The 19,656-nt window shown below is 32.8% G+C and overlaps 1 protein-coding gene across 3 annotated transcripts in view; it reads left to right on the forward strand.

Annotated features, from left to right (window-relative positions):
• ATRX (ATRX chromatin remodeler) overlaps window positions 1-19,656 on the forward strand; it is a 193,496-nt gene that overhangs the window by 71,954 nt on the left and 101,886 nt on the right. For all 3 annotated transcript variants that reach the window (XM_054566663.1, XM_054566664.1, XM_054566665.1), the window contains 4 exons: window positions 1,758-1,830; window positions 12,575-12,708; window positions 13,471-13,647; window positions 19,345-19,438. In XM_054566663.1, coding sequence (XP_054422638.1) covers window positions 1,758-1,830; window positions 12,575-12,708; window positions 13,471-13,647; window positions 19,345-19,438 — 478 coding nt within the window. The remainder of the gene's footprint in view (window positions 1-1,757; window positions 1,831-12,574; window positions 12,709-13,470; window positions 13,648-19,344; window positions 19,439-19,656) is intronic.

Here is a 19,656-nt window from a genome sequence, read left to right on the forward strand (position 1 = left end):
ATAGAAGAATCAACCAATAAATGCATAAATAAGTGGGACAACAAATCAATGTCTCTCTCAAATCAATAAATTAAAAATGAACACAATCCTAGGAGGTTGCAGTCTAATGAGCAAGGCAGACATAGATAAATCTTTTTTTTAAAAGAATACCAGAAGAAAGTTGTAATAGCAAAATGGGGCTTTGTGATAAGTAGCAAATGAGCCACTTAATGTAACTATTGGAGAAAGACTTAAAATAATAGGTAGCATTTGAACACAAAAATTTTGAAGGATAGGTCAAATTTTGAAAGGTATAATAATCAGTAATATTAGTGGCAATATTATATTTGAAGATTGGTCTGTTTGAATGAGGTATGAGTTTGCTAGGATATTGTGAGATTTATTTTTGCCTGTATATTGTTAGTGTATTTCTATTCTGAACATGTAGCTTCTGTATTTATGGATTTTTCTGTCCAACATTTTCTTCGAACATTATGAAAAATTTCAATATGCAGAAAATTTCATTAACATTGTAGAGTATTTGCGTATGTAGAGTACTGTTTTTTAATATATCTATATATCCTCCTATCTACCCATAAACATAACTAAAAGTTTTTGACTTTTTAACTGTTTATTTTGAAATAATTACAAATTCACAGGATTTAGCTACAAAAAAATTGGGGGGGGGGATCTTGGATATCCTACATTCAGCTTCTAATGGTAACATCTTGTGTAACTATAGTACAGTGTCAAAACCAGAAAATGGAAGATTTATTCAGATTCACCAGTTTTACATGCACTTACTCATTTGTGTGTGTGCGTATGTGTGTACGTATGTATGTATAAGTATAGTTCTATGAAATTGTATCATTTGTAGCTTAGTAAGTCACAACCAAGCTATTTAACTGTTCCTTTACCACAAGTTTCCCTTGTGCTACATCTCATGCACAGATTCCTTGCTTATCCCCATTCTTAATCTGTAGCAAGTGTTAATCTGATTTTTTTGTGTTTTATTGTTTTGGGATGGAATCATGAAGTATGTAACCATTTGAGATTTGCTTTTTTTTTCATTCAGTGTAATGCTCTTGAAATTTTGGGTGCATTTCAAAGTAAATAATAAACATCAGCATATTTCTCCCTAATTACTTCAGCATATTTAGTATTAGTAAGAGTTCAATATTTAAGTTTGTTTTTGAGGCATAATTTACATATAATGAAAAGCCAGGTCTTAATGTCTTAAGAGTATAATCAAAGGATAGAAATTGCTTTTTATAAGAAAATAAGTTATACTGTACTTGAATGTATCTGTGTGATCCTACTCATTAATACTATGCAAAACAAGTATATTTTGAAATTACTTGGTACTACCAAAATATTGATAGCAATTTTGCTATTCTTCAATGACACAGGAAAAATTATATCTGTTAGCTTTAAGCTAAAAGATTACTACAAAGCTTATTTCATCAAGAAACTAAGTTAAAGTGATGACAAATGATAAAGATTTGTTATCTGAAGGATGAGCTTTAAAAGCCTTATACTCTGGGAAGGAACTTTGAAATATATAAGATCTAACTTATTTTATCATTTTACTACTGGCACTTCTTAAGTTCTCCATGTGCTTTTCTTATAAAGTATTTTCAATTATGTTTTGGATTCCAGAGTACAGTTTAGAACCTGCTACTTGTTAATTAAAGTTTTAGGCTTTCAGTTTTACTTTACATGGCTTTACTTGTGTAGATAATGTAAAACTAATTTTAAGTATGCTTTTTCCTTTCAAGGAGACGAAGCCTTATCTAAATCAGTGCCTGTCACAGTGGATGATGATGACGATGACAATGATCCTGAGAATAGGTATGGTTCCATCTGTAAGGACTTTAAAAAGGTTGTAACACACCCTGGGCGTGGGCACAAACAGCAGCAACAGAACCACAAGCTGGTTGTAAAAACCAGGAGTGACTGCTTTAGCAAGACTCACTGCAAGTTTGAAAGAAAGGCCAGGAAATGGGCTATAACTCAGAAACCTTAAGAGAAAGTAAATGTATTAATACCTAGCATAGGGTGTGTTATAATTACAGCACTGTTAGTTTTATGTGTTCATGTAAACTGATGATTTTTGAGAAAGTTTTAATTCTGACAGATTATTTTATTGATGAAAGTAAATCATACCTTGGTAAAAACAGACATCTCTTTCCTTAATATTTGATTACTGTTTTTAATTGTTATTCAGTATGGTGGTCCTATTTATTAAAACCTGTTCAAAGTGTGAAAAAGGAGATTATTCAGATATTTAAGATCAAGAAATCACTATTAGAATCAATTTACAAAGTGCCCAGACTGATAGAGATTTTAACTATTTTTCTAATAAAAATAGAGTGACAGTATATTGTTAATTTAATAAGGCTTAACCAATAGCTGCAAATGTAAACAGTGTAGTCTGTACAGGTATATTTAAGTAGTGGATGGCTGGGAGAAGAAGAACATGCGAGGCAATGGAGAATAAAAAACATTAAAGAATATAACCATAATTTTTTAACATCTCTTTTCCAACCTTTCCCTGTACTACAATATACCTGACACTCATAATCTTCAAGAGTGATGTAGTGGATGGAATTTTGGAATAATGGGGATAGGGATATCTGACTTCTAGTTCTAACTTTTCTAATAACTGTCTTTGTCATCTCGGGCAAGTGACTTAACTAACTACTGTGCCACAATTTTTTGATCCTTAAAATGAAAGTGTTGGATGAAGTTTTCTGTGATTAATTTTAGCTCCAAAAATCTGTGATAGACTTGGTGGGTTTTACTAAAGAGCACTATATTAACCATTCATTTATTCCTAATAATAAGCTTTAATATTAAGAAATCATGAAAATATACATGTGAGTTTTGTGTCATAATTTTGCAATGAATTAACTTTGAGCTAGTAAAGGCTGTGGAGACAGCTGTTATTCTTGCTGTGTTTTATATCTTGTGAATGCTGGTAGGTTTTTCTGTTTCAAAGATCAGCATTCTCCTAATTAACAGAACATTTTTATTAAGGTGAATGAACAATTTTATTTTGCACTTTGGAGTAGAGCTTAATCATGGATACAAAAACAGATGCTGCTTGCCTACTTACTTTTTAATTAAAAATAAATACTGAGTTATTTTATGGGATAGGGGTAGGGTCCAGAATGGAACAGTGAGGACATACATTTTATTCATCGAGGATTTTTTAGTATATGATCGCAGGGAGATTATGAAAGCACTTCAAAATTTATTCTCTTTTAAAAAACTTCTTTAATTCCTCTTCATTTATTTATGATATTATTTGTTGTCCTGTAAAATATGTGCCCTCAGATGTTATTGAAAGGCTAATAATGTTTAAAACATGCTATATTCTAATTTAATTGTGAGTGATGAACTTTCATTTCATATTTAGGCACCAAATGAGAGTGTCATTAAGGTATGATAATTTTATATTTGTGTTAGAGCTTGTCAAAATATAAACGTCATTTCCATCTTTTAAGTAACTTTATTACATCTTTCTGTAACTGGAAAGTATTTTATTGAAAAGTATCCATAATTCTATCTTAAGTTTGTGATTAAAAAATAAAACCCTCTTGAGTACTTTTCAGAAGAATTGAATTTTATCTTGAACATGTTTTTCTTTACACTCAGTTTAATGTGCTTTTATAATATATACCAGCGATTTTCAATTGGTGTGCTGCAAGAATTTTTAAGACATGCAATTTAGTCAGGGGCACTGACCTCTTCTCCCTTAGAACGCCCAATTAAAGTGAAAACAGCCAATACAACAATAGCTGTGTTTTGTGAATGAGTCAAAATTACAGCTATTTTTTGTCAGGTGAGCAAAAAGTTATTTGTGTTGTGCCGCAGAATTTTAGTAATTAGTTTGTGCGTGCCATGAGGTGAAAAAGGTTGAAAATCACTGATATATATTAATAATTTGTTTCATATCCAATATACCAAAGGAGGTACCTGTGACCCATGAGTTACCTAATGATGTGGTTAAAAATACCTTCTTGAACTGTTCTACTAAAGGCTATGTATTTGAGCATATTTGAATATGCATTAAGCAGCTTTTAGAATTTGCAGGTCATGATTAAGTCTTAGAATTATTTTTACCAACCTCACATTTTTGAGTAAGGATGTATTTTGGTAGCTAACATGTACTTGTGTGTAAATTTGTACACAGTTGTGTAATTTCATATAAAATACGTATAAATTTCATATGATTTGCTTTCTCAGTATTGTAATATATTTTCAGTGTCGATGTTATGGAGCAGTAAATAGTTTATTAATGTTTAACTAATTGGGTGCAATACATTTCTGTAAAACTTTTTTCTTGGTCAAGCATTTGATTTTAATTATAATGCATCTTTTCATGAGACTTGAAAGAATTGAGATATGTAGGCCATTTTGTAGCCAAAGAAATTTTGATATTTCTGAAAATGAGGAAGTAAATACTTTTTAATTCCCAAAATGTTTATTATATATACCATACTTTTATATGATCTATATACTTATATTTGTGTGAAATTTTTATAACAGATTTCACTGTTATTTTTTTCTACTTTAAAGCTATGATATCTTTTGAGGTCATTAAAAAAGACTTAGCCATGTCCTGAATATTGTAGTAGGTGTGAGTAAATAAGTTTCTGTTATTTTAGCATACTATTATCTAGCATCATTCATATTTGATAGTAAATGTATGCTATTGTGAGATAGTCGTCTAACTTGTAAATTTCTGTATAATTGCATTTATTTAATGCACCATGACAACATATTATAGGTTGATTGACAGTTTAACTTTTATTACTTTTTTGTCTGAGCCTTTTAAAAATGTAAATAGTAGACTAACTTTATCTTTTGAATTTTCCATAACTGAGAACTCCATATTTTATAGCTTAGCCTTTAGGTACTTTTTGGAAGGTAGAATAATTAATACCAAACAATTTGGCAAGCTATTTAAATTATACACATAATTTTATAGTCAGTTATTTGAATGTGCCATTGTTTTAATGTTGCCTTTTGATTACCTGTTAATTGTGTTTTAAATGGATTCTTTCATTGAAAAGACATTTATTCACATTTTTTAAAAACTATGGTTGCAGTTACAATTAGGCTGGCATTGAAAATGCATTATGATTTCTTATTGTTTTATATATAAATAGGAATAATTTGACCAAAAATTTCTAATAATGTTCTATATTTTAATTCTGGCACTTTGAATTAGCCTTAGTGATAAGATGGTATTCTAGTGATAAGATGTGTTCAAGTTAAACAGTATTAGTGTGAAGGGTCATTAAACCAAGCTTTGTCTTTAGAGGTTGCATACTAAAACAATCACTTAAGAGTCCGTTCCTTCTGAAAAAGTAATTATTTTTGTAGTATTCTTTGTATTTTCTGGAGGGTATGAAAAATATTTAAAACTGGGGCTTTTAAGAGAAAAAACATATTGCTAGATTATTTTTTCTAAATAAGCATTTTTTAACATCAATTTTGATTATAAAGCTGAGATTTTTATATGGATACTCCACCCTGCCCCGCACGCACATATATTTACTTAATAATTGAAAAAGGCTTAATTGTGTCTAGTAATACTCCATAGTTTTTCTTAAAATTTCTTTTTCAGCAGGGCTAGATAATCTTTTTAGTAGAAGAAAAAATTGATATGCAGATTACTTAAAGAAATCAGCCTTTGTTAATAGAAGTTTTACTTAATTATAGTGGGACTACTTTCCTTTTCAAATTGGAAAATATGCTAATGATTGTTTTTTCCTACTAGCTTGGTGTTTGTATTGTGATGCTGAAGACTCTACTTTTAATGTAGCATATTTTGGGAACTGGTTAATGATTCTTGGATGTTGTTCATACAGTGAAGATATTTAATGATTGTTTACCTGATTTAAACAAAGATTAATGGCATGAGTATCTCAGGTCCCTTCCACATATGACTTACACTGGATTTCCATTTTAAACACTTGTCCAAATGTTCACCTTCTATACATATTTTCATCTATTTTCTGTACTAATTTGCTAAATGTGGAATAATTTTTTTCTGTTAAAGTAATTTTTTTATGGTTGTCCTGTTTGGTTAGTAGAATTGTTTTGGTTCTTTATGTGCTTAAAAGACAAAAGTAGAATTTTAAATGAAGTAACTGAATGGTTTTTATATTTGAGTAAGAGTTTTAAATTGCAATTTTACGGTAATACTTTCTCAATTTACTTTGTTTTTATCGCACAGGTTAAGTATTTTAAGTCATTTAAGTGCAGGGTCTGGCAGAAGTAATGTGGGCTTGAGTGTGGTTGGTAGGGTAATAATATGGGTGTAATAAATTACAGTTTTAATTTGAACATTTCACCTAAAATGTCATATGGTGTGATTGAGTGTGATATTTTTATGTAACAAAAGTATATGCTTATGATTTTGTAATAAAAGATTTTATAATAAAAAAGGGGCGTTATTTTTGCCGGCCTACTATAACTGGTATCCAGCCAGTAGATAAGATCTATTTGTAGATATCAAACTGTTTGCAGTTGCCACTAGCTTTCTTTATGCTAGAATTCTCAGCAAGTATGGGAATATGGTCAGTAGTGGTGATTTCTCTGCTTACTGTTTGAATATCATAGCCAGCCTTCCTTTCATGTCTGTGTTCCTCAGTGATATTCAAACTTTCAGAAAATAAGAAATACCCCCAACCAAGAGTTTAGATTTTCATCTGCTGGCAGAAATATTTCATTTTTCTCAATTCATGTATGCCTCCTTTAACTTTGGAATTTAAAAATAAAATTGACACAAGTAAATCCTCTTTTTACTTTTTAAGTATAAAGATTAAACTAGTTCTTTAATATGATCAAATTTCCTAAATATATGTCAATGTTAGTAAATTATTTCTTGTTAAAATTTCCTCTATAACTGGCTTAGATTTTTTTTGCATAAAATCAAGGAATATACATTTTGTAATTTAATATAAATTGTTAATAAAATATGGCGTTTTAATATCACACAACTTTCATTTTTATATTCCTATGCATTTTTTAAAAAGTCATTTGATAGTAATTTTCCTGGTGTCCTCACTTAAAAGAAAACAGTGCTGTTTTTCACTAACTGCAAACATTATAGGACATGTGAATAAAGAAGTTTCAAATTGTTTAGCTTTTTGCTTATTTAGTGACTTCATTATTATCTTACAGATTCCACCATTTTGGGGTACAGAATATTATGCCTTGGTCATATTTTTATAGCAATGTTCATATGAACATAATAATTTTGAACTGAAGAGTTAAAAAAAATATGCCTTTACCTGTGTGTTTCAGTTGGTGGGCTGTCGTTCTGCAAAGTAAAAGGGTCTCAGGTTCGATTCCCAGTCAGGGCACATGCCTGGGTTCCGGACCTGGTCCCTGGTCAGGGCGTGTGCAAGAGGCAACCGATTGATGTTTCTCTCTCACTTTGCTGTTTCTCTCCCTCTGTTTCTCCTTCCCTTCCCCTCTCTGTAAAATAAATAAATAAAATCTTTTAGAAAAAGAATTAAAAAGTACTGATACAGATTTTGAAGATGCAGAATTCCATAGTAATTCTGTGAAATTTTTAATTTTTATTTCTGATACATTTGTTAAAACAAAGCCTCAAACTATGTGTTCACCGCCCTGTTCTCACAAAAAAATATCCAGCATTATTTGGCTGTAGTCATTTGAATTGTTTTGCATATTAACCTTTTAAATATATTGTTGTATTTTAGTACTATACAGATAGTTGTTTCGTAACTCTAAGGGACATGTATTTAACCCTATAATCATTTTCGAAATTCTTTTTTAAGTAATTCTGCTATATTGTGCAGAAAACATAAGAGCACAATTTTTAAAAACATTTTGTAAAATATGTTTGGATGGATTCACAGTATATTGGCATTCTAAAAATGTGTTTTTTATTTAGCAGTTTTCTTTAAACGTGTTTTCAGAACCTTTTAAAAAGTACAACAGTAGATTTTAGGGCATGTGTTAAATGTCCTGTCAGCTCATTTTAGAGATGGACCATACTGAAGTAATGATGTTTAGAACATCTTTTAAAAAATCTTTAAAAATTAAAGCTTGAATTAGTTCATTTGTAAGTACATATATTAGAAATCAGTGAAATACAGACATCTTTTAGAACGTGCTGAAAGTGCTCTGATAGAGTCCTGGCTGCTTTCCCCAGGCACTCATTACAACAGAAGTGGTGAAGAAGTAGAAAACAGAGCATTGGCAGAGTAAAACTAGTAGCGGATTAGGACTCTGGATCTTAGGCGCTGCTCTGGCTTTGCCATAACTTTGTTGCTTTGGCCAAATTGCTTCCCCTCACTTCCACCTGTTTCTTCATCTGTAAATTGACAGAATTGGACTCTTAAGGTTCCTTCTTCTAGGTCTAACACTTTGTGTTGCTTTTCTAATGGCTGTTTCTCTAAAGCTCCCTGGTGCAAGACTTCGTTCTCTTGATCATTCCTTTTTAAGGAAGCCAACATTTTAAATTGCTAATCTACCTATCAGCAAGAGACTGTTTACTTTTTTTTCTTGTTTAAACAACAGACATTACTCATTTCCTTTCTAGACAGGATCAGAATTACTAAAGGCTTTCTTGGCTTTCTCTCCCTCTTTTCTTCTGATTTCTTGTTCATCTTTGCATTGTTGGGCTGTTCCTTATTTTACTTTTGCTTTCTTTTAGTAGTGAAGGTGTAGGGTATAATAAGGCATTATCTTGATATTCATGATGTGATTGAGAAGACTTAGCTTCTTTGGTTTTGGAATTTTACTGTTTATTCTCTCGCGCACCAGTTCCCATCATTGTTTGTTTGTGGGTTTCTACCCACCCTCCTGGATTGTTTTGCTTTCTCCCCTCCCCCTTCCCTCCCTTTCAGGAAAATGGAGGAGTGGCTCCATTACTTCCAGCTCTGCCCCGGTTTTCCACCCCAAGAGTGGCACAGCCTGGGCCTCTAGTGCTTCTGATAGAGCCCTGACTGCTTTGGATACTACACCTGTCCCAAGATAAAATATTGAGCAGTGATATTTCCGGGGCAGTATCTTCTTGCCTGGATGATTTTTCTCAGAAACGTCCTGGAAAGCCTCAAGAAAGGAAACCTCAGAGCGAACAGAAGCAACTAGGGATCATGACTATACATCCAGCACAGGCAGACCAGCACAGGTCCAGCCGAGGCCTCCAAAATGATGCCTTGCCAGCCTCGGTTGGCTCTCAAGTGATGATGTCCTTGAAGTGTGTGGCCCGTGACTCAAGAGTTCAGGTAGTGGATTTTCCCTTAAAGCATCTCACAGCAGCCTTTGTAGATGGGACACATCTCACCTCAACATGTTTGCTGACTACTGAGGGGGAAGGTTAGCATCAGCCCTTAGGTCCTTAGGTCCTTCTAAATAAGTTTTAATTTCAAGGTGGAGGTGATGTGCCACTCTAGGTTTAGGATACAGTGGGCCTTTGACATAGTGGACTTCAGCCATCAGTCATAATTTATGTGAGCTGATTTAGCTTTATGATCCTTTTTACAGCTTAATGCACATGGCTCTACATGAAGTTTTCCTTAGGTTGCAAGGTGTTAGAGGGCAAATCTAAAAGATCTTAGCGAGGGACCCGTATTTTTTGCTGTTAAAATACACACCCACATTTTTGGCCCAAGCTTCAGGAAAAGAAAATCTTTCATTTTAATTTTTTAATCAACTTTTATTTATATTTAGAAACAAAACTGATTATCATATTCCAGGGCATTATTTTGCATACAGATATAATTATTGCTTTCTAGAGTTACACTTTTAATGCATAAGAATAAATTAAAGAATTAAAAACATTTCTGTAGGTACGGAATTAGTACTACCCATATATAATGTGCATCCTTATTTTTCCTGCAAAAATTTGGGCAAAAAAAATGTGCATTATACATGGCAAAATATGGTAAATCTTAGGGAGTCTCCATTACTCTGTGTATAACTTCTAATTTGGAGAAAAATGACTTTTCAGAAGTTTGTAATTTTTTTTGTTTCTAAAATGGCTTTGATTGTCCTATGTATTATGATCTTACTGAAGGTTTTTGATAAATTGTATAATTCTTCCATGTGTGGATCTCGTTTCATTTTCCATGATATATTAGTTAATATAGAATTGTATTTTATTTCATGTATATCACATTTCTTGGTTTATGACAGTTGAAACCTTGGGTATGCTTTAGGTAAGGTTACATATTTTGACCTATTTAGTAGACATATTCTTAGGTGTCTAGAATTTGAAAGGAGAAAAATTATGTGGTTTCTTACAATTAACAACCAAGTCTTTATAGGTTCAAAAAGGCATTTCAAACTTTTTTTGAACCTTTAAATACAAACTAAAGTCACATGATTGAACTAACCTGTACAATAACTAAATTAATACTTGTATTTTTGTTGGCTATTATTGTACCACCCAAATAGTGATATAATATCTTGTAACTGCAAGTGAACTATGCTTTTTTTAATTTGTAATTTAGTACCTAATACTTTAAACTGCGCATGTGCATGCTCGTGCACTTTTATTTACCTGAAACAGTAGTTTTATGCAAATTGGTTTGAAAAAGATTTTTCTCATCTCTTAGAAATGACAGTGTGGTGTGTATTAAAGATGACTTTAGAGAGTTTTTTCAGAAACATGTTTTTATTGAATTTAAAGAACCACCCTTTATTCTGAAACTGTTTCCTAATTTGTGTACGGTGTGTTGAAATAATTCTTTGTTTTATAAAATGATGAAAGTGATACTTGAATTTAAATTTTCTTTTGGCAAAATGAAAAGTTGGCAATGTTATATCAGTCCCAATTTTAAAAGCTTGTTTTGTGCAATTCAAGTCAGAAAACCATGGATTTTGAGGTTTAAAAGCAACATTTTATATCTCAACTCCAGTACAATTTAAACTAGAATGATCTACTCTCCTCTTTATTATGAATTTTGGCTGAAAATTTCATGAATGTAAATTCATCGGTGGTTCCCTTTAGCATATGGTAACTCTCATGTGGTCTTAATATTTCTGATTCTTCTGTTAAGAAAGGGGGTACCAAAAGGCATATAGTAAGCATTTGAAGAAAGCGATTACCTATTTTGCTTTACTCTTTATATAGCAAAGGTTCCTTTGCTATATATCTCTGAATATAAATAGTGATGTACATTCTACTTTTTATACAAAATTAAGAAGACATTAATATGCAGTATAACATCTACTATTAAATTCTTTGTTTTTTACATTTTATTTTATTTATTCATTTTTAGAGAGGGGAAGGGAGAAAAAGGAGAGAAACATCAATGTGTGGTTGCACCTTGTGTACCCCCTACCGGGGACCTGGCCTGCAACCCAGTCATGTGCCCTGACTGGGAATGGAACCAGCGACCCTTTGGTTCAAGGGCCAGCTGCACTCAATCCACTGAGCCATAGCAGCCAGAACTGTTAAATTAATTCTTGACTGAAATGCGAGTGCTTGTTAAAAAATATAAAGAGGAGTTTCAAATGCAGAAATAACAGAAGTTCCATAATTCCAGCTGCAAGTTTTTGACGGAACTAGAGAGGCAGTCAGATTGCAGAGTAGATATTTATCCTGTAAAATTTAGTTCATGGAAGACTGAGAATCATCCCCCCTTCCTCTTGAACCTTTCTGTAAGTTATTCCTTTGTTACTGTGATTTATGAATTTGTATCGAAAGGACATCTAGGTGCAAAACACCTCATCTTGCTCAAAAGTTTAATGAGTGCTTTTATATTAAAGATGACTGCCTTTAGTGTAAACATGGACGTTTATTAGGAATATATTTTAACATAAGATGGTATTAAAGAGGTACTTTCTTATACTTTTAGCAGTTGAGTTTTCATTAGCAAATTTTCCTTTGGGGAGCATCTTGAGAAATTTTGATATGAGTGCCACGATTGCACTGTCTGCTTTCTTTGAAAGTGTAAACTCATTTCTGATAATTTGTGTTATTTTACCGTGTGTGTAATGAATAGCACTCATGTTCCTTCTCTGCCCTAGCTTGAGTATTACTAGGGCTTTCAGATTGCTTCAAAACTTGTTTAGTGTATGCTTTGGTTAACAGAACTTATGAAATAAATTGAAATTTTAGGGCCAAAAATATTATCCCTCAGTTTGAGGCACTGTTTCATAATGAAGTAGTTTATAACACATTGATTTTTCTAAAGACTACGTGTTGCATAAATCCTGTCATGTGGAGTTTTGTCTAGAAATGCCATTTGTGTGAAGAAGTAAATTTGCTATTGTGGGCCTGTCTGATGTTGTAGTTACTGGTTGATGGCAGCAGAGCAAGTATAGGCTTGGAGGGTTAGCAAGTACGAAGTCGAAATTGGTCACAATAGTTAGTGGAGATGTTCTCAGAATTTTCAGTATATTGCAGAATTACATAGAATTATGGAAATATCAGTGCTAAGAGCATTTTCATAGTTTTGGTTATTAGTTTAAGGAAAAACATGGTTTTGGTAATCATTTATAATATAAAATGTATCTCTTTTTAAACAGAATGTTTTATTTTAATTTGTTACACCTCACCTCCAAATTTGATTTTTATTGTCTCTTTACTCTCAAGAATTGCCAAGAAGATGCTTTTAGAAGAAATTAAAGCCAATCTTTCCTCTGAGGAGGATGGATCTTCAGATGATGAACCAGAAGAAGAGAAAAAAAGAATTGGAAAACATAATGAAGTAAATCCAGGAGATGAGGGTGAGCTCCCCAAAGAAGGGTATAGGATGCCATAATTTGATTGTTTGACCAGTTCAGTCTTTGAAGACTGTCTGACCATGGCATTTCTTCATACATGCAATTTGAAGTTTATTAAAATGTTTAAAACTTTATTACTTTTTATGAATATGTGATAAGAATTCTGCATGTTTTGTCATTTACTGGCAATAGACCTGTGAATTTTAAGGGAAGGTATTTTTGTCTTCCCAAGTATGAGCCCTGGCCGGGTAGCTCAGTTGGTTAGAGCATCATCCCAACACACCAAGGTTGCTGATTTGATCCCCGGTCAGGGCACATACAAGAAGCAACCAGTGAATGCATAAATAAGTGGAACAACAAATTGATGTTTCTCTCTCTCTCCCATCTTCCCTCCCTCCCTCTCTCTCTTCACCTTCCTCTCTCTAAAATCAATAAGTAAAATTAAAAAGATTTCTTTTAAAAAACCTATAATACATATTGGTGATAGTTAATCAATATTTAATAATAGTAATAGATCAGATTAAATAGTATTATTAAATAGTGATATTTAATAATAGTAATAGTAATAGATCAGTAATAGTAATAGTAATAGATCTGTAGTAGGTCTGATGAATGAGATTGTCTGGTCTCAGCAATGATGTCCAGGTAAGTGTACAACTCTGATCTTTTCCATAAATCATCATAATTGTCAAGAAACAATAGTTTCATAAAACGTCTTAAAGGAAAAAAGTCTGAAGATTTTACTGATTTATTTTCTTCATTTAGAAGCAAAAAATCAAATCAATTCTGAATCAGATTCAGATTCTGAAGAATCTAAGAAGCCAAGATACAGGCATAGGCTTTTGAGGCACAAACTGACTGTGAGTGATGGCGAATCTGGAGAAGAAAAAAAGATGAAGCCTAAAGAGCATAAAGACGCCAAAGTCAGAAATAGAAGGAAGGGTAAGACATTTTAATTTTGAATGTAAGGAACTTAACTGGTTTTATAAAGTAATTACACTAATGCAATTTAAATATATCATCTCCAACAACTGACCCACCTACATTAAATGAGTATCAGCATACTGGCAACAACTGTTCTCTTACATGAGAGTGAAATAAAGAATGTAGAGTGGGAAGATAACCTAGAAACTTGAGAGATGATAAAAGTAATATTTTCAATCTTTAGTAGTCATCCATTTAGTTTAAAAAGGTAAATAAATATGACAACAAATAAAATATATTTAAAGGCTATGTAGGAAATATAGGATCGCCTGTAACTGCAGGAAGAAATAATGCTTTCCTAAGAAAAGGTAGAAGATGCAGTTAGTTTAGGTAGACTTATGCAAGCTTATATGCAAAACTGATATGTAGTCAGGTTAAATTTTTGTTGCATTAAAAATCTAAATCCTTCTGCATTGAGGGCTTACGTGTTTTAAAAGCACCTCTGATAGGATTCTGATAAGTAGCCAGCTTTGGCAGTCATTGGTTTAGTAAGAATTATTGACATTAATATTGTAAGAAATTATAGCACCATGGGGGATGTCTTGTATAACAGAAGTGTTGCATAGTGTGGCACAAAGGAGGATTCCTTTAGCTTCTTGGGGGGCGGAGGTTATTCCCAGAGAAGACATCATAAAGATGAGGAAGTTCACCTAAGACACCAAGTTATAAATGGGGAACAAGTAGATACGTTGTGAAGATTTCTAATGTAAGCAGGGACAAAATGTTAAAAGCCTGTGCAAAATGTTTGGTAAATGGTGGAGGGGATGCAGTTAACATGGTAGGGCTGGACAATAAGAGGGAGTGGGGAAAGGAAGAAGAGAAAATGAGGCTGGGCCAGTAACACAGACCAGATACTGGAGCCCCTCGTATGCCTGCGTTTCTCATACTAAGAGTATTTGGCAGTGGAGCCGTGGGTATGGGGGGCTGTAGAATAAAACATGAGGCACCTCTTTGGTTTGTTCATTTTACTTGAGAGTTGGGGAGAACATTCTTATGTTAAGCAATCAAATGTATATTGAGCAATTAAATGTTAAATTTCCCTAAGAATTTTGGCTAACAGAAAGTGCAAAAGAACGGTTTTTGCTTCTTAGGGGCAGATTGTGACGACTACTACCCAACTCTTCTAGGGCAGATGAACTTTTCTTTGCCACTAGGAATAGGAAAGTGTTTTTGGAAGTGACTGAGTGCAATAGGTTTACAGGCTGGAGAACCACTGAAAAGATTTAAACCATTTTTTTTTAATTTAAAAAAGTACATAATTATTTTTTATATCATAGCTGTGTTGAGATATAATTTACAGTACAATTTACCTGTTTATAGTGTTAATGTGCAATTTAATTATTTTTATTGTATTTAAAGAGGAGTGCTATGACTTAAAAATTTTTATTTGAGGTAAAGTATATACCACATTTTTCTGTGTATAATGTGCTTTTGGGTATAATGTGCACCCACATTTTTGGCCCATACTTTCAGGAAAAAAAATCTTGTTTTAATTTTTTAATTCATATTTTTCAATATAATTAATTCAATTTTTATTTATTTATATTTAGAAACAGAACCAATTATTGTATTCCAGGGTACTATTTTGTATATGGGTATCGTTATTGCTTTCTAGAGTTACACTTGTAATGCCTAAGAATAAATAAAAGAATTAGAAACATTTCTTTAGATGTGGAATTAGTAGTACCCATGCCTAAGGTGCATCCTTATTTTTCCCTTAAAAAATTCAGGCAAAAGGTGTGCATTAAACATGGCAAAATACAGTATACAGAAAACCGCACATTTCATAAATTGAGAACTCGAACACATTTGGCATCGAGATAAAGGCACAGGTGTCATTCATTACTCAAGAATCGTAACCTCAGCATAACCCCCTGAAGGATGTAAGAAGGGCAGATCAGTTGGCTGGTATTCCATGAGACTGAAGGCTTTGAATCTGTTTGGCAGATATTGCGCTAGTTGATGGCAAGTGCAGTTGTTGAAGAGGAGGGTTGACTTGAGTTATATAGGAGGTTGAATTGTTAGGTCTTATTAGTTGATATTAAAGATAAAAGTCTGGGCAGCCTGTCACGGTATATTTTTAAAACCACAAAAATAGTTGAGATTGCCTGGTAGAGCTCTGTAATGTTGTGCAAATGGAGTGCTAAGGAAAAAATTGTGGAACGCTGACTATTTAAAGGTCTTTGAGCAATAGTTACCCATTAGAGAAGGAATAGGATGAAGTCCCCCCTCAACATACGCAGATACTTAATATGTCATGAATGTTTTCATGTTAATAAATAAATAATAGCATATCATTTTGTGAATCCTTATCTCAGATTTCTTTGCAGCAAGTTACATGACAACATGATTTCCTAAGCATCTTAAATAAAAGGAGAAATACTTATTTTGCCTCGGAGGTTCAGCTTAGGATACAGTCCTTTAGCGGGCACAGTTACATTCGAAATGCTTTGTTAAAACCCAGCTTTTCTGTGATATATGTTTTCACTGTCTTCTGTGGGTAACTTGTTAGCAAAGTGTTTTTTGTTTGTGTAAGAGGAGATAAGTTAAAATCCCATCATTTATGTTTTTAATATGGGTCATGATGGTAGTGATTGATACTGTACTTGAAATTTAATGATTTTCCAAGTTTTACATATTCTTGTGTCCCTATATTGTCTGGAAACTTGAGTTGGGCAATAGGGAGAATTTAAAAGAGAATAGCTTACTTATTAAATCAAGTGCATCATGCAAAACTTAATTTTCACCTAAATTTTGAAAAGTTCTGTAATCTATTTTGGTGATAATTTCAAAAATGCAATCATTGCCTTTATATTAGATGATGATATATTAATGTTATTTTTCCCAAGTGGTATTTAGTCAGGTAGGACAGTATTTTTTAAAGGTTTTTTAAAATTTATTTTATTTTTAGATAGAGGTGAACAGAGGGACAAAGAGCGGGAGAGAAACATCCATGTGTGGTTGCCTCTTATGTGCCCCCTACTGGAGATCTGTCCCACAAGCCAGGCATGTGCCCTGACTGGGAATCAAACTAGCAACCCTTTGGTTCGCAGGCCGGCGCTCAATCCACTGAGCCACACCAGCCAAGGCGGACAGTGTTCTTATGCTTAAGGGTAAATTGTCATGATGTTTGCACTTAATTTCAAATGGTTCAGTGCCTGTGTATGTGCAGAGAGAGAAAGCAAATGTCGTAAGTTGTTAACAGTAAGTAAATTTAGGAGAAGGGATACAAGTGTTCATTCAACAGTTCTCTCAAATTTTTGGTACGTTTGAAAATTTCAAAATGATGTTTGATGAGAACTTGATACTACGCTTAAAAGTATACTTAATCACAAAGTTGTGTTTGCATGCACGTGGACACATGTTCTTTCAAAATTCCCAGTTGCTTAGTAGGACACTTTTATTGTTTGTTTTTTAAAACTTTTGTTGTGGTAAAATATTCATAGCAAAATTTTAATCATTTTAAATGTGCAATTCAGTGGCATTAAGTATATTCACATTGTTGTGCAGCTGTTAACATTATCTGTCTCCAGAACTCTCTTATCACGCGAATAACTATTTCCCTCTCCTCCCAGAGCAATTCTGCATAATATTTATATTTGCCCATTTTTTTTTTTTTTTGGTAGATAGAACAGAACTTTGATTTTTGATCTCAGGTCATGGTAAATCTTTTCAAAAATTTTTATTTTGCAATACTCTTAGATTTACAGAAATGTTGTAAAAATGGTACAGAGTTCCTACATACATTTTACTGAGCTTCTCTAACACCTTGTATTTATTACACAATACAGTAATCAAAGACAGGAAATTAACATTGATTGACACAATATTATTAACTAAACCAAGTGTTGGCAGATTACACCAGGAGGCTAAATGTGACCATCTGCCTGTTTTTATGAATAAAGTTGTATTGCCACACAGTCATAATTACTCACTTACTGCTTTCATGTGTTTATAAAGGCAAACGAGTAAAGAGGAATAGTTGCAACAGAGACCATAGAGCCTACAAAGTTGAAAATATTTATTGTCTTACTTTTTATATAAAAGGTTTCATGAGCTCTGAAGTAAAATAAAAATCTTTCCCCACTAATGTCATTTTTGTGCTTCAAAATCCAATATAGGATTCCACATTGCATTCAGTTGCAATGTTGTCTTAATCTACCCCAAACTGTGACAGTTCCTCTCTCTTTTCTTATATGACCTTTACACTTTTGAAGAATATTCATCAGTTACATTCTGGACTGTCCCTCTCTGCGTATTTGTCTAATGTCTTCTCATGATTAGGTTGAAGGTATTATGCACTTTGGCATGAATACCACAAAAATGATACTGAATCTCCTCATTGTATCATACCGAGTTTTCGATGGCAGTATGTCTTATTACTGGTAATGTTAAACTTGATTACTTGGGTAAATTGGTGTCCGCTGGGTTTTCCCACTCTAAAAAATATTTTATAATTCATATTTAATGAATATCTTGAGGGGAAATACTTTAAGGTTATGCAAATCTTCTGTTTCTCATATGTAAGCCCATTAATTTTAGCATCCTTCTTGCCTGGAGCAATTCTTACTGTGGTGTTTATGTAGTGATTTTCTATTTCTTTCATTTCTTCTGCATTTCGTAATTTTAAAGAAAAGCTGTCTATTTTCCCCCTTTTTTAATCCCATTACTTATAGTAGTATGGACTTACAGATATTTATTTTATTCTATAAGTTATAATCCAGTTCATTTTGATGTTCAGATTATTTCAGGTGTGGCTCATGGGGATGTCCTTTGAATGTGCCCCTGCCATTCTTTGAGCCCTGCTTTACTTTCATATGATATTCCACACTCAGCTTCTATTTTCCCTGCTTGGCTTCCTCTAGCCAGAAAAACTGGTTTTCTCCTGGGATTTTAGATACCTGTGGCATAGTGGCAATTTTGGTGAAGAAAAATGAAATTTTGGAGAGAAAAAAAGTCAGGGGTTCCCCTTATATTCTTGTGCTATGCAAGGCCCAGCTTCTATTTCCCAGTGCTGTGGCTAGAAGTGGGGTTCTCCCATGAATGGGATTCTCTCATAAATGGGGTTCTCTGTGTAGTTTTAGAATTTAGCCTGCCTTCCTCTTTCAAAAGCAGGAAAAAAAGGAAGGAAAAAGAATTACATTCAGTAGCCATCTCCCAAACCCCAATTTTATAGGGATCATTATTCAAGTTTTTATTTCAGCCCCTAATCTGTCTGCTCTTGTTTTCTTTTCAGAGTCCTTAGGTCATTTATGTATTCTGTCCATAGATTTTTAGTTACCCTTACTCCATCATGGCAGCCTATTTGGCTTGTTTTGAATAATCAGAACCCTTTTATTTTATTTACCTTTGATTATTATGAATATATCAATATTTCACTGACAGGTAAATTCTTATTTTTAAAATTCATATACAGTTAATATTTCAACATAGAACCATAGTTTTATAATCATAGTTGGAATACTTCTCAATAATTTTTATAAATACCATTTGAACCATTTACTGGTCTAATCTCTATGTAGTACCCATTAATGTATGTATTACAGATACTCTCATGGTGATCTGAGTTTTAGTGGAAGTAAGTTATCAACAAACTAGGTGGATTGCATTTGTATTGGAAAGTATTTAACAACTTTATATTTTTTTTTCTTCAAGTGAGCAGTGAAGAATCTGAAGATACAGATTTTCTGGAATCAGGAGTTAGTGAAGAAGTTAGTGAATCTGAAGATGAACAAAGGCCCAGAACAAGGTAAGTATTATACTGTTTTTTTCAAAAATTTTAAGAATTAGTCTGAATAACCATGTTTAAATTATTTGTAGAAAGGTGGCTGTTACAAATAAAATAAATTTAATATTTTGATTTGAGCCTAATTGATAAAATTATTGATTTAAAAAGCGTATATAAACGTGCATAAATTGAATTACGTGTTTTAAGCAAGGTGAACTTTTACTGTGCAAAACACTTGG

Source organism: Pteronotus mesoamericanus, unplaced genomic scaffold (genome assembly GCF_021234165.1).
Source record: "Pteronotus mesoamericanus isolate MK-2021 breed Mesoamerican mustached bat unplaced genomic scaffold, CSHL_Meso_final contig_177, whole genome shotgun sequence".
NCBI lineage: Eukaryota > Metazoa > Chordata > Mammalia > Chiroptera > Mormoopidae > Pteronotus > Pteronotus mesoamericanus.